This window comes from Dermochelys coriacea, chromosome 4 (genome assembly GCF_009764565.3).
Source record: "Dermochelys coriacea isolate rDerCor1 chromosome 4, rDerCor1.pri.v4, whole genome shotgun sequence".
NCBI lineage: Eukaryota > Metazoa > Chordata > Testudines > Dermochelyidae > Dermochelys > Dermochelys coriacea.
Genome location: NC_050071.1, coordinates 94,654,687 through 94,680,748, shown reverse-complemented (window position 1 = coordinate 94,680,748; position 26,062 = coordinate 94,654,687). Strand labels below are relative to the sequence as shown.

The 26,062-nt window shown below is 42.7% G+C and overlaps 1 protein-coding gene across 1 annotated transcript in view; it reads left to right on the top strand.

The window, feature by feature from the left end:
• The first annotated feature begins 3,155 nt into the window (after positions 1-3,155).
• NIPAL1 (NIPA like domain containing 1) overlaps positions 3,156-26,062 on the top strand; it is a 41,200-nt gene continuing 18,293 nt past the window's right edge. Inside the window, exons 1-4 of the mRNA XM_038399489.2 lie at positions 3,156-3,367; positions 21,106-21,372; positions 22,805-22,861; positions 24,240-24,330. Coding sequence (XP_038255417.1) covers positions 3,337-3,367; positions 21,106-21,372; positions 22,805-22,861; positions 24,240-24,330 — 446 coding nt within the window. The 5' untranslated portion in view covers positions 3,156-3,336. The remainder of the gene's footprint in view (positions 3,368-21,105; positions 21,373-22,804; positions 22,862-24,239; positions 24,331-26,062) is intronic.

Sequence of the window (26,062 nt, the reverse complement as noted above, 5' to 3'; positions counted from 1 at the left end):
AAGTTGACTTTACAAGCCCTTTAGGTCAGCGGAAGCGACTCGGTAGTGTAGACAAATACATTATTAACTTGACCTAACGTGGCATATGTTGACCTAACTTTGTAGTGTAGACCAGGCCTGAGCCAGATTCTCTCATTTCACTGATACTAATTTTACTGACTTCAGTTAATCCTGATTCAGACTGGTGTAAATAAGAATCAAACTCATTATTTCGTTCTTCTCTTATCTCAATATATATAACACTGTTAATAAATCACTATTATATGGCACCTTTCTTCTTAAATAGTTCCAAAGTCCATCACAAGGACAGTACCCATAGAATCACAAATACACTTACTCACATACACCTTTACATGATAATCCCATATACTATGTGTTCTAAAATAATTTGTTAACATTAATTATGTCTTTCTGTAGTTCTGGATTTTTAGTTATGGATTTTTATTCATTGGATTTTTTTTTTTAGAGACAGAAAAGTTTGAAATTATTGTTACAGCTGCTTCTGTGTGGCTTAATAAACACAAGGGACAACTGATCCAAAGTTAAAGATATTATATAACACAGATGAAAACATTCCATTCTGTAACTAAAATAACCTATTCTCCCTGGGCTGCTAAAGGAGCAGCACATTAGGTGGTTTATATGGTAAGAGTCTGAAGAGGGTGTCTTGACTCTGATCCTGCTCTTGCAATGAGGAGGTCTCCCTATGCAGAACCTACTGATGGATCAGGACCTAAAAAAAATTTGATGTACATGTTAATACACTGTCAAGAATGTTTGTTTCTGGTTTCAAAGTTAGAGAGAGATGTTTTCTGTCTTAGCTACAACAGCTTTCTTTACTGTTTTGGGGAAGTAAATTTATTTTTGTTCTTTCACTCCAAAGTGGATTATTAATTATATCTTTTAGGAGGACTTCTTTTGAAGTTATAGAACTAAAACCATCAAGATGAGCAACTGATTGCACATGAAGAGCCAAATTCTTTACTGATATAACTCCACTGACTTTAGTGGAGAATTTGCCCCTATGATTAAAAAAGCAGTTACACTGAAGAAAAAGCTCTACATTCATATAATATTAGAAGGAATGTTGTGTTTTCAGACAAAAGGCATTTTCAAACCTTGGAAAGTTTAAAATTGTATAAATATATCCAATTACCTCAATTTTAACTATTACATTGAGACTAAGGTCCCAATCCAATTGCCTATTTGGCATGAGTTGTCCCATTGACTATTTATATGCAAAAAGTTAAGCAGATGTATAAATCATTGCAGGTCCAGGGCCAGATTAAGTAACTGGGATAACTCACCCAAACCTAATATCCACATGACTTCCACAGCGGTAAGGGGGCACACTTTTGTAATGGTCTCTTGATATACTGTAGCTTTTACAATATTCATTTTTAATAAAAGGGAGCATGACTCACTGCAATTGTCATGTTACCTCACTTTTGTTGAGTCCAATTCTCCCTTTTGCCAGAGCCCCTTAGTCACAGTGACCTTGATGAAATAACTACATCAAGTTTGCTACAAAATAAATTGAACCTTATAAAAAGTGAATGCAATATTGGATCCCAAATGTTTAAATTGTGCAGTTTGTTCTGCTGCTAGCCGGCATACTGCCAGTGCTACTGGTCTGTTATACTCGGTCTTCATTTCTACTATGCTTAGCATTTTTGCTCTTCAATCTTTCGTCTCCAGAACACAGGAACCAGTGGATAAACGATACAGTTGAAACATAAGTAAGTCTGCTAGCTGTGTGTTCAGGTTTTATTGCTTCTTAGTATTGCTGTTTAAAAAAAATACATGCCATAGTAGCAAAAATTTTTCCTGTCATGCCTGGAATTGAAACAGAAAGAATGGAAGAAAGTTTATATATAAATTAGGGCTGTCAAGCAATTAAAAAAATTATATTTGATTATAAATATTTGTACAGTAAAAATGGCAAACAAAAGAAACAGTATTTTTCAATTTACCTCATACAAGTATTGTAGTGCAATATCTTTATTTTGAAAGCTGAACTTAAGTGTAGAATTACATACAAAAAACCCTGCATTAAAATAAAAAAAATGTAAAACTTTAGAGCCTACAAGTCCATTTAGTCCTACTTCTTGTTCAGCCAAATCACTAAAACAAGTGAGCTGAACTGCCCGGGACAGAGTGGGGTCAGTCCTAAGGAGAGAGCAGGGCTATGCCAGCCAGAGAAGCAGCCCAGGAACTAGATCCGTGCTGGTAGCAGAGCCACAGAAACAACCCAGAGAGCAGCCCTGTGCTGGGAGGAGAACTGCAGCAACCAGAGCCAGAGGGGCCAGAAAAAGCAACCTAGGGGGCAGGAGCCAGAGCAGCATCAGTGCTGAGGCAGAGTGGACCTGGGGCTGGAGCAGTCCGGAGCCAGGTGCGGTGAGCAGCTGGGTAGAGCGACAGGGGACCCTGGGCAACAGGCCCAGTGCAGGGAGATGCCCCCAGCCAAGAGGCCTGGCAGGCCAGACTTGGAGGGGGATCGTAACCCCGACAGTGGGGGCTGACGCTTAGAAGAAGGGTCCTGCCACGTAGAGCCTGAATGCACGTGGCTACTGCCAGAGCAAGTGTCTGACCCGCAGCACCCCTGCAGCACAGCCAGGGCCTGAGAAGGAGGCCTGGGACATGTGATGAACAGACTGTGAACTTCCCCGACATTCCAGAGATGCTGGCAGAGGTGGCAGGTTTGGATAATTTTTGGTGGTGCCCAGAACAGGTCGAAGGTCTCCCCCTCAAGGCTCTGGGAGGGAGTTTGGGTGCTGGGTGAAGGCTCTGGGCTGGTGCAGGAGGGGGTCGGGGGGTCCACGCTTAGCTTGTGTGGTGCCGGCTCCTGAAAGCGACCCCCACACCCCTCTTGCAGCAGCTCGGCACTGGGGGCGGGGGCAGCCTGCGGAGACATTCCCCTTGCCCCAGGGCCGCAGGGACATGTTGGCTGCCTCCCGGAGTGGCACGGGGCGGGCGGGCAGCCGCCATAGGCTGTGTCTACACTGCCGCTTTCCGCGCTAAAACTTTAGTCATCCAGGGGTGTGAAAAAACACCCCCCCCCCCCGCGGGAAAAGCTTCGGCGCCGAAAAGCGCCGGCGCAGACAGTGCTTTATCCCCTCTGAGCTCCCCTTTGCCCTGGCTTCCCCACGGCCCCGTCACCGTGACACCACAATGCGGCGAGCCGGGGCAGGGCGCCGGCCGCAGCCTCCGCACCTGGGCGGGGAGTGGCTGAGGGAGGTGGGGGCCGGTGCAGCGCCGGGCGGGGCCGGGATGAGGCTGTGAGGAGACGCCGCGGCCTGCGCTCCGTGAGAGCCCGGAGGCCTGGGGGAGCCCGTGATGGTACCAGCCCGGGAGCCCTGCCGCGCAGGTCAGTCACCCCCGCCCGGGAGCGGGGAGCAGGGAAGAGCCGAGAGGGGCTGGGGCGTCCTCTGGCTGGGTGGCGCGGGCAGGAGGGCGCACCCGGGGGGCCCCGGCCTGAGGGAGGGCGGAGGGGAGCCCGGAGCGGGCAGATGGCTGGGGAGGCGGCGGCGGCGGACGGGCTGACTCGGGAGAGAGCAGCCTGTGGGGAGGCGATGGGGAGAAGAGCGCGGACAGCCGGGAGGAGGCGCTGCTGGGCGCAGTGGGGCTGGCGTGGGCTGTGTCTCCACAGCCGCAGCGTCCTGAGGCTGGTGCGACCTTCCCGGGAACAGAGCCGCCTGCCGATGTAGTGGGGCGGATTGAGAAAGATCCTGTCTCTGGGGCAGCACCTAGCGAGCTGAGATACCCAGACTGAACTCTGTTCTACTACGGTGGTTGTAGCACTGATTTCACTGTAGCTGTTACATTCAACAAGCCAGGCATAATACCGCTGTAAACACTCTCAGTGATACAGCCTGTGCCCACAGGAGTTGCACTGGTGCAAAAACTGTGTGCGGAGAAATCAAGAGTAGCTAATGTGATGCTTGCCTCTCTCTCCGCTGTTTTTGCAATTGTCCCATAATTTAAACAACAAGAAAAGGAGGACTTGTGGCACCTTAGAGACTAACCAATTTATTAGAGCGTAAGCTTTCGTGAGCTACAGCTCACTTCATCGGATGCATTTGGTGTTTTTTTTTCCACCAAATGCATCTGATGAAGTGAGCTGTAGCTCACAAAAGCTTATGCGCTAATAAATTGGTTAGTCTCTAAGGTGCCACAAGTCCTCCTTTTCTTTTTGTGAATACAGACTAACACGACTGCTACTCTGAAATCTATAATTTAAACAGCCTCCCTTCAGCACAGGTACACACAGAGCAGAAGTTAGCATCCTGGGTCTCTGATCCTGAGTGGGATTTTTGGTTGCTGCTGCTGCAATACAATCATAAATATATTAAAGTGAAGTTCTGCCCTGAAAGATGACTAAGAATGTCACTTTCACAAATCTGCTCTCAGTGTATTAAAGTACCAAAAAGCAGCAAGAGGGTGATGTCTATTAGTTCCATTGACATGAGTTTGGATGCAAGTAGCTACAGTACAATTTCTACAAAAACTGAACATGTAACTTTATTTAATATCTTAGGGCCTGATCTTACTATCCTTGGACAAAACTCTCAAAACTGCTGGAGAAGAGAATTATTTTACTGAACTAAAATATACTCAGTAGGCTCTGCTGTGTTGAGCAGTAACTTAGTATCTGGATAAAGCAGACCAAGTCAAGGGTATTCTGCTCCTTTCTTATCTCACCCTTGGGGTTGCCATTTAAAAAAAAGTGTATAAAAGTTAGCCCCTGTTACAAGATGGCAACATCTGTGTTTCATTATATCAGAGCTGCAGTTATGTGTTTAGTAACTAGTATGAAGAGAAGGATCCTGTACTGATACTGCCATCGAATGTTAGGTCACACCAACTCTGAAGGAAAGTTGGAACTATTTTTGGAAGCTCTTTAAAGTTTCCAGGTTTGGCTTTGTACTCTTCATAAATGCTACAGTATTTCAGCCTTATTCCCTGAACAAATGTTTCTTTAAACTGGCTTTTTTAGCTTAAACTTTTCTTCCTGTTTAAAAAAAAAAAAAAAAGGGTAGTCCTATTTGCCCTGCAATGTCCAAATATTATAACTCATTTTTTTAACATAAAACAAGATGGTAAAGGAAGAGGTTAGAACATAAGAATGGCCATACTGGCTCACCCCAATATCCTGTCTACTGACAGTGGCCAATGCCAAGTGCCCCAGAGGGAGGGAACCTAACAGATAATGATCAAGTGATCTCTTTCCTGCCATCCATCTCCACTCTCTGACAATCCGAGGCTAGGGACACCATTCCTTGCCCATCCTGGCTAATAGCCATTAATGGACTTAACCTCCATGAATTTATCCAGTTCTCTTTTAAACCCTGTTATAGTCCTAGCCTTCACAACCTCCTCAGGCAAGGAGTTCCACAGGTTGACTGTATGCTGAGTGAAGAAGAACTTCCTTTTATTTGTTTTAAACCTGCTACCCATTAACTTCATTTGGTGGCCCCTAGTTCTTATATTATGGGAACAAGTAAATAACTTTTCCTTATTCACTTTCTCCACACCACTCATGATTTTATATACCTCTATCATATCCCCCCTTAGTCTCCTCTTTTCCAAGATGAAAAGTCCTAGCCTCTTTAATCTCTCCTCATATGGGACCTGTCATAATTATAAAGGGAAGGGTAAACACCTTTAAAATCCCTCCTGGCCAGAGGAAAAACCCTTTCACCTGTAAATGGTTAAGAAGCTAGGATAACCTCGCTGGCACCTGATCACAATGACCAATGAGGAGACAAGATACTTTCAAAGCTGGAGGGGGGAGGAAACAAAGAGTCTGGGTCTGTCTGGGTGAGGCTTTTGCCGGGGACAGAGCAGGAATGGAGTCTTAGAACTTACTAAGTAATCTAGCTAGATATGTGTTAGGTTATGATTTCTTTAAATGGCTGAGAAAATAAGCTGTGCTGAATAGAATGGATATTCCTGTTTTTGTGTCTTTTTGTAACTTAAGGTTTTGCCTAGAGGGATTCTCTATGTTTTGAATCTAAGTACCCTGTAAGGTATTTACCATCCTGATTTTATAGAGGTAATTCTTTTTACTTCTATTAAAATTCTTCTTTTAAGAAAACTGAATGCTTTTTCATTGTTCTTAAGATCCAGGGGTTTGGGTCTGTGGTCACCTATGCAAATTGGTGAGGTTTTTTACCAAACCTTCCCCAGAAAGGGAGGTGCAAGGTTTTGGTGAGGATTTTAAGGGGAAAGACGTTTCCAAACGGCTCTTTCCTAATAAAAACCCGGTTAGATGTTTGGTGGTGGCAGCGAAAGTCCAAGGGCAAAAGGTAAAATAGTTTGTATATCTTATTTTGAGATGAGGGGACCATATCTGTATGCAGTATTCAAGATGTGTGCGTACATGGATTTATATAAGGGCAATAATATATGGCTGGTGTTGCACCTGAATGCTCAGTGATTGTACCTCTCAGCCTGGTTCCTCAATGGGTAAAACCAGAAGAGGCTCACTGTTCAGAAGCCGTGCAGAGTGTCTTGCTTAATAGTGGGAAACAAGAGCTACTTACTTTAATAAGTGGAAGCATTTCTCTATCTGAGAGGCTAGCTATGTGATGTCTCTTACTCATTCTGTGATACAAAATATCTTAGACTATTTGTTTCACTTCAAAGAGTCAAGTTTGACAGTCAGCTCCATCAAAGGGCTTTGGGCTACAATTTCAGCATTTCTCCCCTATATTATGGCAGGACTGTATTCTCTATTCCTATGACTACCAAGTTCCTAAAAGATGGAAACAGTCTTTCTAGGCCAATCAGAGACCCTACTCCACAGTGAGATTTGAAGCTAGTGTTCTCAGCCGTTATAAGTCCCCCTTTCAAGCCACTAGCCTCCTGTTCATTGTTACACCTCTCAGAGCAAAGGTGGCTTTTTTAATAGCCATCACCTCTTCCAGGACAATAGGAGACCTCTGTGCCCTGATGTCACAGGATCTACCCACTGCCAGGGGTGCTTCCTCCTGGCCCCTGTGGGTGATAGCTCCTTCCAGGTCTGAGGCCGCCCTCCTGCTGCTCACTGCACATACTGCTGCCAGTCTCTCTCTCTCTCTCTCTGTGCCTCTGGGTATTCCCTCTTTGTCACAGCTTGGCCCTCCAGCCAAGTCACTATATGTGTTTCCTCCTTCCAAGATATCAAAGTCTTTCCTCACTAGCAGTCTCTGGTAGTCTTCCCTGTCACTGCCCCTGATTGTCATAAGATTGAACTCTGCACTTTGAGAAATCTATTTTGCAAACTTGGCACAAATAATGCAGTACTTGATTTGCCATTTCTTCACCAGTGTGGCTTTTCAAAGTCCTTCTCCAGTAATTGACAGGGGAATCTAGGCCCACCCTCTAGTCAGCAGTCAAGTTTTGTTCCCTCCTAGACCTTTCTGCCTTTTTCCTAAGCCCTTTCTTTAACTTCTGGTTCTCCCACCCTCTCTCAACTCTCTCCTCCCAGTGTGTAACTGTGGGCTACCTCTCTGTGTACCCCAAACATTCCTCCTTTCTCCCAGGGAGTGACACAGCCCTCTGTGTCATCAGCTTCCTGCATTTATAAACCCAGCCCAGCTCATTCCTCCTCAGCTGTGCTTCCTCATTCAGTCAGGGGATTACTTAAGCCACCTGATCCCCTCAGCTGTGGCCTGTCTTACTGGCCCCCTCCTTCTTCGTCTACATTAACCCCTTCAAGGCAAGTGTGGGGGGTGGACACCCCATCACACCTGCTAACAGATTCTCCATACACAGTTTTTGTTTTTGTTTTTAAATAAGGACAAGGTAGAGCATTAGGCCACACCCTAAATTTCTCTCCAAAGTAGCATCAGATTTCCAGCTCAACCAGTCAGTATATTACCCGTCTTCTTTCCAAAGCCACATGGTTATAAAGATGAACAAAAGCTCCACACTTTGGGTGTTTGCTGAGCCACTGGCTTCTAATCTAGATAGATTAGCCCTTTTGGGTCATTTCACAGCTGCTTGTCTCCTAAGTAGAAAGAATGATAGGGAATCTTGGAACAGCACAATGACTGTCCATGTGGATCACCAGCAGTAATGTCACGTGCTACAAGATGAAGGGCATCGCACCTCCTGAAAAGCACTCTGTACATTCAGCCATATCACACTCAGCCTCCATGGTGTTTGTGAGAAATGTCCCTGTTGTGAACATCTGCAGAGTGGCACAATGGTCTTCAGAGTATTCGGGGCTGGATTAAGACCTTTAGAGGCCCTAAGCACTGAAAAGATTATGGTGGCCCTCCCCATATGTAATTCAAAATAAAAACAATACTATACCATAAAATAAAATTTTATTTTTCGAAATGACACAAAACATACTGTATGCTGAAATTAAAATAGCTTCTTTCTAGATTTTTCTGATTGCAAAATTCTGGATAAGTTCATCGAAGCTGACTCGACAAAGCATGTCCTCTTCCATACAAAATAGAGAAAGTGAATCAAGTCTGTCCTGACACATTGTTGTTCTCTGACGGTTTTTTATTCTTTTCAGCTGAGAAAAAGAGCGTTCTGCGGAGCAGTTAGTAATCATCAATGTTAGAAAAATACGTAGTGTGATCTCTACATTTGGAAATACACATTGTATTCCATCTTTCAATATTGTGTCATGAAAATCAATGTGATTGAATTTCATTTTTCCTGTTTCATTAAACTGTGCGCAAATAATAGTGGAACTGCTGTTTGCAATGTTTTCTGCCTCTCGTATAGATTCTCCCTTTTGTGATTGGTCTTCAGCTATACTTTCTAATGCATCCACAATCTTTGAGTAGGACTCCAGAATTGCACTTGTTGCCACTGCATGTGCCTGTCAGCGAGTATTAGAAAGAGATTTCAACACACAATCGTTGCCCAAATATGTTTTAAGAACTGCCCATGGGTGTGTTGAGGCAGAGAAAAATGTATAAAGTAACTGGACTGTTGAGAAAAAACTTACTGCCACTGGTCAACAATCAACAGCACTGTGGCCAACAAGACTGAGAGAGTGTGCAGCACATGGCATGAATATGGCATATTTGTTCTGTTCTAAAAGCTTCTTCTGCATTCCTTGATTTAGCCCTGACATGTTGGCAGCGTTGTCATAAGATTGACCTCTGGACTTTGAGAAATCTATTTTGCAAACTTGGCACAGATAATGCAGTACTTGGTTTGCCATTTCTTCACCAGTATGGCTTTTCAAATTGAGGAATGTTATAAATCGTTCAACTGGTTTTCCATCTGTGGGAGACACACATCTTAGTACAATACTCAATTGATCAGTATGTGAAAGATCAGGTATAGAGTCGACAGATAAACTGAAGTACCCAGCAGTACTTATTTCATCCACAATAGCTGAATGAACTTTGAAACCTCTCCAACGCATCATCAAGGATCTACAACCTATCCTGAAGGACGAGCCATCGCTCTCTCAGATCTTGGGAGACAGACCAGTCCTTGCTTACAGACAGCCCCCAATCTGAAGCAAATACTCACCAGCAACCACACACCACACAACAGAACCACTAACCCAGGAACCTATCCTTGCAACAAAGCCCGTTGCCAACTCTGTCCACATATCTATTCAGGGGATACCATCATAGGACCTAATCACATCAGCCACACTATCAGAGGCTCATTCACCTGCGCATCTACCAATGTGATATATGCCATCATGTGCCAGCAATGCCCCTCTGCCATGTACATTGGCCAAACTGGACAGTCTCTACGTAAAAGAATGAATGGACACAAATCAGACGTCAAGAATTATAACATTCAAAAACCAGTTGGAGAACACTTCAATCTCTCTGGTCACTCGATCACAGACCTAAGAGTGGCTATACTTCAACAAAAAAGCTTCAAAAACAGACTCCAACGAGAGACTGCTGAATTGGAATTAATTTGCAAACTGGATACAATTAACTTAGGCTTGAATAGAGACTGGGAATGGATGAGTCATTACACAAAGTAAAACTATTTCCCCATGGTATTTCTCCCTCCCACCCCACCCCCCACTGTTCCTCTGATATTCTTGTTAACTGCTGGAATTAGCCTACCTTGCTTGTCACCATGAAAGGTTTTCCTCCTTTCCCTCCCCTGCTGCTGGTGATGGCTTATCTTAAGTGATCACTCTCCTTACAGTGTGTATGATAAACCCATTGTTTCATGTTCTCTGTGTGTGTGTATATAAATCTCTCCTCTGTTTTTTCCACCAAATGCATCCGATGAAGTGAGCTGTAGCTCACGAAAGCTTATGCTCTAATAAATTTGTTAGTCTCTAAGGTGCCACAAGTACTCCTTTTCTTTTTGCGAATACAGACTAACACGGCTGCTACTCTGAAACCTGTGAATGAACTTTGTCACTCATTAGACCAATGAGTTCATTGCATATTGTCTTGGATAAGTATGATGCGTTACCTTTGCCAGCATTCCCATATTTTGAGATATGGCCTGCTAAAAATGGGTCAAACCGAGCCACAATACATGACAGGATCTGATTTCCTCACATTATTTCGATCTACGTTAGTAGGATGCCTGGTTTAGGTGGGGATAAGTAATAAAAAGAGAAGAGAAAAATGGGGGAAGAGTGTGTAGTGGAGTGTCAGGAAGTTTAACAAAGTTCTGATTTTTCTCATGATGACTACTTCGATGCTTTTTTTGAAATATCAAATATCAAATTTAAAAAAAAAAATTTTTTTTTTGGTGCCCCCTGCTTTGCTGGTGCCCTAAGCACGTGCTCAGTCTGCCTATTGGGTAATCCAGCCCTGAGTGTATGCTTGTGCTAAACATTATGCGATTACCACCGCATCAAGAGAAGAAGCAACTGTAGAGAAAGCAGTACTATAGTCCCTCTTCTGATGAGACTCTTAGCCCCACTTCTATTGGAAACTGCTTGGGAGTTATCTACTGTGATGGACATATGCAATCACTTGAAGAATTAAAAATGGTTACTCACCTCTCTATAATTGTTGTTCTTTGAGATGTGTTGCAAATGTCCATTACATGAACCACCCTCCTTCCCCAGTGCATCAGAGTCTTTCATCTAAGAGTCTGGTAGGAAGGTACTGAAGGATGGGAAAAGTGGCTCTGCCCAGTGATGAGCTGCCAAAATCTTAACTGGTTCCCTCCTCACCCCACAGAAGGGTTGTGGCCCATCCCCCGGGACTCCTGACCCATCCACCCCTCTCCCCTTTCCCCTGACTGCCCCCAGAACCAGGCAGGAGGGTCTCATGGGCCACCATAGTGGGTGCCTACTGTGCCCCACCCCTATGAGCCAGAGGGACCTGCTGGGGGGGGCAAAGTGGGGAATGTCCAAGCAGTGCTTACCTGGGGCCGGTCCCAGGAAGCATCCGGCAGATCTCTCTGACTCCTAGAGGCGGGGTAGCATAGCTGGTGGGGAGCAGGGGGAGCAGCCGCTCCCCCCACTGATCACATCAAAAGTGCACCAACTCCGTGGGTGCTCCAGGGCTGGAGCACCACGGGGAAAATTTGGTGGGTGCAGAGCACCCACCGGCAGCTCCCCACCCCGCCCCCGGCCCCAGCTCACCTCCGGTCCACCTCCACCCCTGAATGCGCCGCCCCACTCTGCTTCTCCGCCCCATCCCCCAGGTTTCCCACAAATCAGCTGTTCGCGCAGGAAGCTGGGGAGGGCTGAGAAGCAAGCAGCGGCTTTGCACTCAGGCCCTGGGAGGCGGAGGTGAGCAGGGGCTGGGAGCGGTTCCCCTGCGCGCCCCCCGAGTTACCTGCTGTGATGCGGGTGGCCCTCCTCGTGCCCCCCCACCCCAGCTCACCTCCGCTCCGCCTCCCTGGGCCTGAGCGCGAAGCCACTGCCTGCTTCTCAGCCCTCCCAGCTTCCCGCGCGAACAGCTGAGGTTTTCAACCTTTTTTCATTTGTGGACCCCTAAAAATTTTTGAATGGAAGTGTGGACCCATTTGGAAATCTTAGACATAGTCTGTGGATTCCCAGGGGTCTGTGAACCACAGGTTGAAAAAACATTGCTGTAAACGGTAATTCTCAACTTTACATGTGAGTGCCCACATGTGTAAGCGTTTATAGGATTGGGATCTAAATTTGTATTCACTTCTCACAATGGCACTAAACCTTTAGTCTTGCATTGTTTTATGATTCAGTCATAACTTTCAACTAAACTAATATAAACATTGTCTGTATTTGTATAAACAGATACTGGCAGTATACCTGACCTGTACAAAGTACAATAAACAATTGTACGTGACAGTTAGCAATTCATTTCCTGTATGTATATGAAAAGGATCAAAGACGGATTAAAGGACAGAGGAACAGGAAAAGAAACTTTTGTATGTGGACAAATGAGACCCCTTCCTGAATTATCTACCTCTTTCTCACCTTACTTTCTTAAATAAAACTTTTAAAATCCCTGTATCTATCCTGTTATTTTCACTTAGTCTATTTCTACATTTGTTGTTTTTTAAACTTGTTTTAAAAAAATAATCATGTTAATATCAGCACAAGTAAGTCATGTTACAATTAGCTCTAACAAGCAATCTTACAAGCTGTAACATTCTTTTCCAATGGCTGAATTTTGATTTGTTCCCTGTAAAATGATGGAATATTTTTTGTTATTGTTACAAATTATTCCAGTTAGGACACGTACAGTTTATTTCTAGGCTGAGGCAACCAAATAAAGACAAACTGCAGAGTATCTCAAAGTTTGTAGGTTTATTTCGCTCGAGCATGGTACCATTCTGTTAAGCAGAATGGGACCCCGATTACAGGTTACACAAAGATTATATACTGTTGGCAAAACATCCTGCCTGTGTGCCTCAGGTGGCCTAAACCAATAAACAGGCCTTCTCCTTATCTATTACCAATCCCCTGCAGCCACCTTCCCCATGCAAAAAAGCTGAAGTGGCAACTATTTCAGGCATGGCGGCTGGTTCCTGTCTCCTTTGTTTCCCTTATCTTGAAACTGTCCAGCTGTCCACCTTGAAGGATCCTTGCTTGGTATGTGATGTGCTCGCTTCTAGTTAATGGTCGAGAAGAAACCCAAAATGGAGTCACATATGCTAACTAGGTTGATTTCGCCCTAACAGTTGCTTTCCAAATTTTTTCTCTTACTTGTGATGTTATTCTAATTTGATTTCCTTTTCCCATTTAGGCAAGTTAGGCATCAAACTGATCATGTAAATCTAAATCCTGTTCTTTGAACATAGGATTGTTAAATAACATTAATAATGCTATTTTAATATGTTTAAACTCTACCAGCTTCTAAACAACAAGCAAATCTGATGTACAAACTTCTGTTGAATTGATTTTAAAATTTAAATAGTTAAATCCATAGACTTTCAGGTGGATTGGCTTAAAAGAAAAAAAGTCCTGATCTAGTCCAATTTGATTTTATGGTTCAAAAGGAGGGACATGCTGTTAATGATTCATAGTTTAAGGTCAGAATAGACCATTAAACCATCAATTCTGGACTATACATCACAGGGCATTAAATTTCACTTAGTCACCCGGTATTGAGGCTGAAGGCTTGTTTGGCTGAAGTATAGCATATATTAGGCTAAAGCATATCTTCCAGAAAGGCATTCAGTCTTGATTAGAAGACATCAAGAGATGCATAATCCACCACTTCCCTTGGTAGTTTTTTCCAATAGTTAATCATCCTCACTGCTAAAAATTTGTGCCAGATTTCTTATTTGAATTTGTCTGGCTTCATCTTACAGCCATTGATTTTTGTTGTGTCTTTCTCTTCTAGATTAAAGTGACCTTTAGTACCCAGTATTTTCTCCCTATGTAGGTACTTATACATGGTAATCAACTAATTTCTCAATCTTCTTTATGATAAATGGAACAGAAAGAGCTCTTTAAGCCTCTCCCAGTAAGGCATTTTCTCTAGCCCTTGAATCATTTGTGTGGTTCTTTTCTACACCATCTCTAATTTTTCAACCTCCTTTTTAAAATGTGGACACCAGGGCCCAGATCCATAGAAGGACTTAAGCATTACTACACTGAGTGTTGCAGCACTTAACTTTTAGACACTTAGAAAATCACAGGAACAACACTGCAATTCACAAAGCCTGAATTAGGCAGCCAATCTCCCTATACAGTGAACGGGGAGAGGCAGGCACGTTACACTGCATCTACTCAATGAATGGCAGGAAATCTGAGCCAAGTCAGGCTTGGGCTACCACACTGAAAATAGCTGTGTAAATATTGCAATTCAGGATCTGAAGCCTACTCTTCTCCCTAGAAGGGATTTGAACAGAGCTCTGCCATCTTTCAGGTGAGCACTCTAACCATTAGACTATGGAATATTCTGATGTGGGTCTCCCTCTGTCTCTCCTATTGAAGTTGTTCTACTATTAAATAACTAAATTGTTAAATATTAATTGGGCCAGTGAAAAAGTTAGAATGACACTACAGCCTACTGTTTAGGGCAATAGCCGGAGAGGTAGCAAATCCCTGTTTAGATTCTTTTTCCCCCTCAGAGAGAAGAGGATCTTGAATCAGGAGCTTTCCACATCCTGGGTGGGTACTCTAAGCTAAAGGTTATAAGGGGAAGCCTCCAACTCCCTCCTAACTCCCTGGCTGTTTTGTGGGGCTAGACGGCCTCTGAATGTACATGCTAGATTGGGTTCCACATGCAACTTAGGTGGCCAAACGCCTGTCTTCTCCAGTTTGTGGATCACTCTCGGTCTTCTTAGGCAGGAGATGAGTGCCTGAGCACCTAGAGAGGCATCAGTGGGAATGCTTAGGTGGGAAATTGGTGCCTACAACGAGGTTGCAGTGTGCATGCCCAGATGCAAAATCTTAGGCGCCGAGTGAATTTAGGCACCTACAGGTTTAGGCGGCAGCTTATCGGGAGCTTTGTGGATCTTAAGTGGCGCTTAAAAATGGAATGTAGGCACCTAAGTACCTTCATGGATCATACCCTCGAACTGTGTGCAGTATTCCAGTACATGACTCTCGGATAAAACCTTCCTGCTCCTGCTCACTATTTCCCTGTGTATATATCCAAGGATCCCATTAGCCTTTTTTGCAATAGCTTTACTCTCTGGAAGCTCTGACCCCTAAATCCTTTTCTGAGTCACTGCTTTCCTGCATGCAATCCCCCCTTCTGTGGGTATGGCCTGCATTCCTTATTCCTGGATGTATAACTTTGCATTTGGATGTATTTAAACACATTTTGTTTGAATAGGCCTTGTCTACCAAATGATCTATGGAGCTCTCTATGACTGCCCTCTCATCATTATTTACCACTGCACCAGTCTGTGTTGTCTGCAAATTTTTGTAAACTCTGATCTTATGTTTACTTCCAGATCACTGATGAAAATGCTGAATAGTGTTGGACCTAGTATCAATATCTCTGGAACCCCACTAGAAACCTCTTCTGTGATGATTCCCAGTGACAATTTATGTTTTGAGATTTGTTAGTTTTTAATCTATTTAATGTGTGCCTTATTGATATTCTATAGTGCTAATATTTTAATCAGAATTTCATGCAGTCCTAAATCAAACACTGTACACAAGTCTAAGTGTATTACATCTACACACTTACTTTTATCAGCCAAACTTGTAATTTTATCAAAGAATGAAATCAGGTTTGTTTGAGAAGATCTATTTTCCACAAAAGCATGTAGACTGGCATTAATTATATTTGTTGTTCTTTATCAACTGAATCCTGTATCAACTTTTCCATTATTTTGCCTGGGATTGATGTTATGCTAACCAGTCATTAGTGACCCGTGTCATCCTGCTTGGCATAATATTGGCAAATTAGCATTTTACCAGTATTTTGGAATTTTCTTGGTATTCCAAGATTTATTCAAAATTTAACAACAGTGTGTCAGAGATCTCTTCAGCCAATTCTTTTAGGAGCCTTAGGTGCAAGTTATCCAAGCCTGCTTACTTTAAAATATTTATCCTTAGTCAACGATGATTTACATGCTCCCTAGTTATTAGTGGACTAAAAAGTACTTCCTCATTCTTATGTGATACTTCTTTCCAAATACAGAATAGAAATATTTATTGAACATTTCTGCCTTTTCTACAGAACTATTAACAATTTTATCATCACCATCTACTAATGGGCCTATACAATGTTTAGGATTTCTTTTGTTTTTAATATACATAAAAAGCTCATTATTGTTCATAGGCCTGCTGGTCATGGATTTTTTTCCTTGATGTTTTTAGCTTTCCTTATCAATTTTCTGCACTTCATAAATTCTAATTTATATTGATTGCTACCTATTTCTCTTTTTCGCCACTTGTTATATCTTGCTTCTTTATTTCTAATTGCTGCCTTCACTTTGCCACTGAATCTGGATGGGCTTTTAGCCAAAGTTGTTTTCTCTCTTCATTATGGAATCGTGGCTTTTTGGCCATCTAATAAACTCTTCTTAAAGAACCCCCAATTTTTATTCACATTTTTCTGTCTAATTTTTTTCTCACAATTAGTTTTGCTCATAATTTTCTTCAGCTTTGGGAAAGTAGCCAACTGATAAAATGACATAAATGAATACAATAACAATTGAGCTTTCTTTATCTAATTTAAAAGTTGAGAAGTGAGGAATAAATTGCTTAATTTCATCAAATCATAGTAAATTCTAGGTCTCTTACAAATTAAGCAAAAAGTATTTCATTATAAACAGTCTAGCACATGGGTGGCCAACCTGTGCCTGAGAAGGAGCCAGAATTTACCAATGTACATTGCCAAAGAGCCACAATAATACGTCAGCAGCCCCTCATCAGCTCCACCGCCCCCCCGCCCCCGCTCCCAGGGCCTCCCCCAACTGGCAGACCTGCCAATCAGCGCCTCCCACCCCTCAAATCAGCTGTTTTGTAGCATGCAGGAGGCTCAGGGGAGGGAGAGGAGCCCGGGCACAGCAGGCTCAGGGGAGGAGAAGGGGCAGGGCCTGTGGCAGAGCCAGAGGTTGAACAGTGAACCCCCCCCCCCCGGTACACTGGAAAGTTGGCGCTTGTAGCTCCAGCCCTGGAGTCGGTGCCTATACAACGAGCTGCATATTAACTTCTGAAGAGCCGCATGTGGCTCTGGAGCCACAGGTCGGCCACCCCGGTCTAGCATTAATTTAACGAGAAATGAATTAGCTAGATGAGAGCTACTACACATTAGAATTTTATAATAGGATCAACAAAAGTAATTTTCCATAATTTTGTATGAAAAATAAGGATCCATCAGCATAAAAATGTCTCTGTTCTTTCAAAAAGGGATCTGCTAACAATAAACTCTCCTAGTTTAACATCTGCTGGAAGTTTTCAGCAGACTGGACTGGAAAATGTCCACACAAGAGATCCACTTCCTGGACACTACGGTGCTAATAAGCGATGGTCACATAAACACCACCCTATATCGGAAACCTACTGACCGCTATTCCTACCTACATGCCTCTAGCTTTCATCCAGATCATACCACTCGATCCATTGTCTACAGCCAAGCGCTACGATATAACCGCATTTGCTCCAACCCCTCAGACAGAGACAAACACCTACAAGATCTCTATCATGCATTCCTACAACTACAGTACCCACCTGCTGAAGTGAAGAAACAGATTGACAGAGCCAGAAGAGTACCCAGAAGTCACCTACTACACGACAGGCCCAACAAAGAAAACAACAGAACGCCACTAGCCATCACCTTCAGCCCCCAACTAAAACCCCTCCAACGCATCATCAAGGATCTACAACCTATCCTGAAGGACGAGCCATCGCTCTCTCAGATCTTGGGAGACAGACCAGTCCTTGCTTACAGACAGCCCCCCAATCTGAAGCAAATACTCACCAGCAACCACACACCACACAACAGAACCACTAACCCAGGAACCTATCCTTGCAACAAAGCCCGTTGCCAACTCTGTCCACATATCTATTCAGGGGATACCATCATAGGGCCTAATCACATCAGCCACACTATCAGAGGCTCGTTCACCTGCGCATCTACCAATGTGATATATGCCATCATGTGCCAGCAATGCCCCTCTGCCATGTACATTGGCCAAACTGGACAGTCTCTACGTAAAAGAATGAATGGACACAAATCAGACGTCAAGAATTATAACATTCAAAAACCAGTTGGAGAACACTTCAATCTCTCTGGTCACTCGATCACAGACCTAAGAGTGGCTATACTTCAACAAAAAAGCTTCAAAAACAGACTCCAACGAGAGACTGCTGAATTGGAATTAATTTGCAAACTGGATACAATTAACTTAGGCTTGAATAGAGACTGGGAATGGATGAGTCATTACACAAAGTAAAACTATTTCCCCATGGTCTTTCTCCCTCCCACCCCACCCCCCACTGTTCCTCTGATATTCTTGTTAACTGCTGGAATTAGCCTACCTGCTTGTCACCATGAAAGGTTTTCCTCCTTCCCCCCCCTGCTGTTGGTGATGGCTTATCTTAAGTGATCACTCTCCTTACAGTGTGTATGATAAACCCATTGTTTCATGTTCTCTGTGTGTGTGTGTGTGTGTGTGTATATAAATCTCTCCTCTGTTTTTTCCACCAAATGCATCCGATGAAGTGAGCTGTAGCTCACGAAAGCTTATGCTCTAATAAATTTGTTAGTCTCTAAGGTGCCACAAGTACTCCTTTTCTTTTTGCAAATACAGACTAACACGGCTGCTACTCTGAAACCTGGAAAATGATTAGTTCCTTGCCTGTATTGAACTGTAGTGGATGTTTTTGTTCTTGGTCCTAGAAATGACTCACTGTTTGACACCAGCAAAGCAAAAGTAATATTTCAGTCTTGTATTTGATTTCTGAATGATCAATAACAGATCAAATTTGAATTCTAATATAGTGCTTACGTTAGGTGCACGCTAATTTATGACCTCGACAAAGACGATCTTGAAAAAAGCACCTTTCTAAAACAATATATAAAGCAAGCAGCTTCTATGGTGACCAAGGGCACTGAAATAGAGCATGTGATACCCTTGAGCTTGTGTAGTAATGCTGATTCTTAAACCTGCAGCAACTGTGGCTGATGCCAGTTTGAAAAGTAGGATTAACAGTCTGAACTAACTTGAGGCTACTAGATCAGGTAGTAAGTGCTTAAACATTCATTAATATAACACGATTAGCTGAAATCTGAGAGCATAAGATGACTTAAGGATGAAGTGGCAGCCTTAACTCAGAAATTCTTTACTGTTGTCATGAGCTTTAAGTCAAAGCTTAATGCCTGTATTTATGTGTGAGGAGGCATATTGGTGGCAAATGCATATGGCTACTTTTTAAATGTCCAGAAGTGGGGAAATGTAACAGCTGTTAAAGGAACTAGATGCTACTCAGAGACCCATTTTCATGAATGTAAAATACTCTTTAAAAGAAGTCTATCAGTTGGATCTGGTAAGATTACTCCATTTGTCTGACTTTCCCCCCTTCAGTCTAATCTTCCTCCTTCCTACTGCCAGCATTAGATCACTAGCGGTGGGTAAAAGAACAGTGATGCATATTGAGTCCACTAAGAAATCATGACTATATGATATTTCTTTCCCCAGCCCTCAAAGGACCTTTTGATTTATATAGTGGCACTTCTTTTTGCACACATTTTTAAACTTAGATCAGAAATCATAACTGCCTTGATATTAATATCTATCTTCATAATTGGTCTCTGGCAGATACTGTGATTCCAACTTCCCTTCATATACTTTATGATCTTACAAACTCAACAAAGGTTTGATTTAATAAATGAAAGACATTTTTCATGGTAGTCATTGAGAAGAAATAGTTTTGTTCACATGGGATCCTCCTACACTGACCTAAGTGACTGACTTAATATATTTGGAGTGATTAAAAGTTCATTGTTAGATGGTATGAAAGCTGTTCATGGGTGGGAAACTAAGGAATCAACTGAAAACTGATAGAAACAGATGTCATTCTGTTTGGGTAGGATTCTTTTGACAATGGTATATTTCTTTTGAACCTCTGCTAAAAAGAGAGTTTACTGTCCATTTATAGGTGCTTATATTATGTGCCTTTGTACCTAAACAGTGGTATAGATATTGCTTCAGAATGGGGAGTAACCTGAGACACCCTTCAGTAAGGCCAACACTTATTAAAATTAGCAATTAAACTTGATTAGATGTCAGAAGAGATCATCTGAACATCCACTCAGTGGCAGCTAAAATAAGGACTTTTCTTTAATGGATCACAAACACTGTGCATCCTTAACATGCTCAGAGTTTTGTCTCATTATTTCGCATTATCCAGAGTACCTAGTGGATGTCAATATTGCTTCTAACAAATTCAGCTTGCTGTAAATGTACCGTATTTGGCATTCCAAAAATGTTTAAATCTTTAGCAAATAAAATGGACTTAGCATCATTGTAAAAAGACAAAGTGATGAACCATATGTGATTAGTACCTCTCCTTCCATCGCTCTGTCTCCTCCCGCCCCCACCATGCCCAAAATCCTGCCCATGTGTAGTTTTTCTTATGGTTCTTGTTCAGTACATTTACTTTTTAAAAAAAAAAATCCCAAAATAAACTGGAGTTAAATTACCAGGAAACAAAATAGAAAAACAGGGCTACCACCTGTCCTGTAGGGTATGTTTACACGGCTGTTAGACACCCACGGCTGGCCCCTGCTCAGCTGACTTCTGCTCACAGCACTAGGGCTAAGAGGCTGTTTAATTGAAGCGTAGATGGTCAGGCTCGGACTGCAGCCCTCGCTCTGGTATCCTCCCACCTGGCTGCAGCCGAAGCCTGAATGTCTACAGCACAGTTTCACAGCCCTTTAGCCCGAATCAGCTGGCACAGGCCAGGTGCATGTTTTTAATTGCAGTATAGACATACCTGTAGTAGCTACCTGTGGAGTCCTCCTTACACCACCTGCTGGAGAATGTGATTGGCCAGCAGCCTCCAGCCCCCACTAATTCTTTTCCTAAGGGTGGGGCAAGTCAAGCTGCAATTAAACTTTTTTTTATTAGTGGCCTGTTAGTGCGCATTCACCAGGTCACAATTTATTAAAATTACTTTTATATATAAATACCAGTATGAGGACTAGATGCTAATTTCTAAATGCTGTGTATAATGCTTTCTACATTTGTTTTTGTTGTGCATCTTACGGAGGAAAAGTATCTCCCCCCCCCCACTCTGTTCCCCAGGTGCGGTTCTTTCTTTGGTTTGTCGTGACTCTTATGAAGCATGGTGCCAGATCATCAATGTGTCAGAAACACAGGCCCCTTTCTTTACCTATCCAGACAATCATTCCAATGAAACAAACCTGAGTGTTTCCACATCTGCGGGAAGCAAATATAGGCTCTATGTGGGTGTGGCCCTGGCAATAGGTTCCAGTATTTTTGTTGGCTCCAGTTTTATACTGAAAAAGAAGGGCCTTCTGCAACTGGCTGACAAGGGAGTCACCAGAGCAGGTAAGAAATATTTACTTGCTTATCTTTGACAGAAAGAATGTCTGTCTATTTTTTAATCATAAATCAGCAAGTTCAAGGTTCAAGCCAACTGATGTTTTCTGTAGTTGACTACAGGTAATATTGGATTTAAGAACCTTTAGGGGGATGCAGATGGGAGTGGGTTTTATATGTATCCAAAGTATTTCTAATGCACCCACCACAATAATACCTAGGAGCCAGATAAAAAGTTCTTCCTCTGCCCCACTCCCCAAAGATTTTTTGCTGTTTCTTCCATTTCAGTATGAGTGTGGGAAACACTTGAGTTATGATAATACAATTTAAAAAATAGGTATTTGAATACATGCCAAGCTTGTGGATTTGCAGGATGTGGAATTAGGGCAGTCTGAAGAGAACTTAGCTCTGTTTTTGTAAATTAAAAGCTATCAGAATAAGTCACTGCAAAACAGAGTATTAATAAAAAGAAAAAGAGTACTTGTGGCACCTTAGAGACTAAGAAATTTATTTGAGCATAAGCTTTCGTGAGCTACAGCTCACTTTATCGGATGTAGCTCACAAAAGCTTATGCTCAAATAAATTTGTTAGTCTCTAAGGTGCCACAAGTACTCCTTTTCTTTTTGCGAATACAGACTAACGCTGCTGCTCTGAAACCAGAGTATTAATAAAAACTTACTAGCTAACTTGCTGGCAGTATTTTTAACAACTGTGTAGTACAGGAATTATCTCTGCAGTAAGAGTGAGTTGGCCCATCAAAGTCAATAGGAATAGACTTAGACTAGTTTTGGAGTGCTTTTGAAAATCCCAATAGGATGCTGGTATTAGAATTATCACTTAAATTCTTTTTTGAAGGTTTTGAGTTTGTTTTGATTTGCTATTTTTAATTTTGTTTGCAATGTTTCCTACAAAATATCATACCCTACCATTCTGGATGCTCTCAGTATTTGAGGAAAAATGGATTTCTCAATATATAACTTGTTTGTATTTTGGATGAGAAAGCTTTGGATAACTAACAGATTTATTTTTTATGTAGAAAAACAAGTTTTACGGACCTGTAAGCGTGTTCCAGATGTGTCTTGGTATAGATAGCTATGTAGGCTATGATGTAGCAAATAACTTAAACATATGCTTTACTTTAAGCACATGTGTAATGAAGACTTATTATCCCTTCTTGTGTCTACTGAAAGTTCATGTTCAAGATACAGGACTTGAAATAATAGAATTTAATATTAAACAATTACATTTTTAATAATAACTCAAAATTAGGTGTAGCTGACTCTCTCCATGTCCCATAGAAATTAAGCATTGCACATTCAAGTTTATAAAACTTATTCAAATTGAAGTAGTTAATCTGTAGAATTTGAAATATTAATTACAAATCAGAATTTTGAAGCATCATTTTAACTATTTTTTCTAATAATAAATATTATCTTTTCAGGACAGGGTGGATATTCTTACTTGAAGGAATGGCTCTGGTGGGCAGGATTACTTTCAAGTGAGTCACAATAAAAACTTTCTCTGTTAAAGTACATCTAAAACAGGGCAATGTGTGTAACTTTAAAAGGGGTGTGTGGCAGGGAGGACTAGGTCTGGAGGCACCTGCTGAAGGCCTCATGGCCCTATATCACCTTGGTCCAGAATAGAGCAGTGAGAAGTCCTCCAGGCAGCCTAGAGTGGCTGCAGAAGAGTGGCCAATCAGAGGGGCTGCTGGAGCAACTAATAAGGGGCCAGAAGGGCTATATATAAGACAAGCAGCAGAGCAGAGAAGTTCAGTTGCTGGGTTGAGCTTGAGGAGTGAACAATGGGTGACTAGTTGGCTGAAAGAGCAGCAGTACTGTGGAGAGCTCACAGCAGACAGGACTGAGGCCCAGGGAAGGTTTTTGAAGACTGTATGCCTGGCTTGTGGGAAGAGCAGCAGGATCAGTGGAAGGTCAGTGCAGGCAGTGAAATGCAGGGGGACTGAGCACAGAACCCAGTTAGGCCAGCAAGGGTACCGAGATGGGCTCTGCTGGTCTGGCTGAAGACTGAGCCTAGGGAGGGCTGCTGAAACACCACCAGCTGCAGGTACTGAGATGGGCCCCAACTGGGTGGTTGAAGAAGGCAGTGCCTTTGGGAAGAAGTTTAAGACCTGCAGTCCCATACCAGGACTGTGATAAGAACTTGGGACTGTGTACTCCAGAAGGGGGACAGTGTGTGCGGCTTGGCTAGGGGGCTGAGCTGTTTAAGACCAGCTGAGAGAATCAGCAGCTGCAGGGGTTCTTAAGAGAGGCAGGCCCCACCCTTATGTAAGACCAAAAGAAAAAGCAGGCTCATATCTAACAGAGAGAAAGGGGGCCATCCACAAGAGGTGGATGCCCTCCATAAAAAGGGCAGTGATTACAAGTATATTGGCCAGAGAAAAGGGGTGCCCATGAGAGGCGGGTGCTGACCCCGTTACAGGGTGTTAAAATTTTTAATAAAAAGACTTCAAGGGAAAAAAGACTTGTTTGTTTTTTTGTTCTCTTCCCTCCTGCCCCAATCCTGTTCAACAAACCTAGGAATACAAACTGGAGTTGAGTGGAAAGAGGAAAATAGTAGTACATGAAAAGCTGTCCTCACCACTACCATTTCTGTTACATTTTAATATACCAATACAGTACTTTGAAAACTGTTCCTGTGTGTGCATTAACTCTGTAATATCTTTATTTTGGTTACATCCAACAGTTATTGGTAGATATGTATAATTTTGAATATTGTTGGACATTAGTGTAGATAATAAGAAATATTATTTTACTACCTACCTTTCTTGTCAAACATCTTATCATCTTTCTAGTGCCCATCATCTTAACACTTCTAGCAGTTTTTTTTCTGTACTAATATTGTTTCTCTTCTAGTGGGAGTAGGGGAGGCTGCCAACTTTGCTGCCTATGCCTTTGCACCTGCAACCTTGGTTACCCCATTGGGTGCACTGAGTGTTCTTATAAGGTTAGTATGAGTCAAAAGCAGCCACTGAGAATTGAGCCTTTTACTATATAAGAAAATACTGTATTTTTATTGCACAGGGAGGATTTTAATAGAAAACTCTGTATGGCAAATCCAGATAAAAATTTGGCTCATAAATTACAAGGCCAGAAGGGACCATTGGGATCATCTAGTCCAGTGGTTCTCAAACTTTTTTTTTTTTTTGTAGACCACTTGAAAATTGCTGAGGGTCTTGGCAGACCACTTAATAATCTTTCCAAATGTTGTTTTACCGTTAGCTAACTATTGTAAAGTGCTTTGGATAAAAGTGATATATTAAAAAAAAAACCTTAATAATCGTTTTTTATGCTACAAATAAAAGCACACAACTCCTATTTTAATATCGGTAGTCTTACCTTTCTAATGCGATGGATGTGCTCTCTCTTCCCTGCCATGGAAGCTCCAGAGCTGCGGCTGGGAAGGAGGGAGATCTCTCCCTCTCTCCCCTGCCACAGCAGCCACAGAGCTGAGGCTGGGAAGGAAGGCTGTCTCTCCCCGGCAGTTGCAGCCCTGGAGCTGGGGAAAGTTGCCTCTTTCTTTGGCCACCACGTGTCTGAAATTCCCCCCCACCCCCTCTTCTCACCCCACTGCCCCTTCCCACCTACCCCCCTCTTCCTGCCAAGACCATATCACCTTATGTGTGCATCTTTTCCAGGGTCCAGGCACCTAATTAGTGGGGCTGCGCAGGCGTGGCTCCACTAATTAGGTGGGTGACCCTTCATTCTCTTGTGTGCGGCTGCCCAGGTGCGCACCTTAGAGGGAACTATCCACGGACCACCTGAATAGAGCTCATGGACCACAGTTTGAGAACCTCTGATCTAGTCCGACTTCCTCAATAACAAGGGCCATAGAACTTCTCCCATATAATTCCTAGAGCATATATTTTAGAAAAAGAAGCTGAGAATGGGCGAGAGGGGATGGCTCACTTGATTACCTGTTCTGTTCATTCCCACTGGATTGGCATTGGCCACTGTTGGAAGACAGGATCCTGGGCTAGATGAATCTTTGGTCTAACCCAGTATGGCCATTCTTACGAGCATCTCCCTTACAAAAGGAGACTTAATGAGCGTGGCTTGTTTAGCCTAACAAAATAAAAGCTGAGGGGAGATATGGTTGCTCTTTATAAATATATCAGAGGGATAAACACCAGGGAGGGAGAGGAGCTATTTCAGTTAATGGCCAATGTTGGCACAAGAAGAAATGGATATAAGCTGGCCATCATCAAGTTTAAGCTTGATATTAGACAAAGGTTACCATGAGAGGAATGAAATTCTGAAACAGCAGTAGTGGGGGAAAAAAAACTGACATGTTTCCAGACTGAGCTTGATACGTTTATGAAGGAGGTGGTATGATGAGGTTGCCTACAATGTCATGAGGCCCATCTCCAATAGCCAGAGATGGGATACTAGATGAGGAGGGCTCTGAGTTACTACAGAGAATTCTTTCCCGTGTGTCTGGCTAATGGGTCTCACCATATGCTCAGGATCACCATATTTGTGTTTAGGAAGGAATTTTTCCCACAAGTCAGATTGACAGAGATCATAGGGCTTTTTTGCCTTCCTCTGCACTGTGGGGCACAGGTCATTTGCTTGTTTGAACTAGAATAAATGGTGGATTCTCTGTAATTTAAGTCCTAAATCAAGATTTGAGGACTTCAATAACTCAGCCAGAGGTTATGGGCTTATTACAGGAGTGG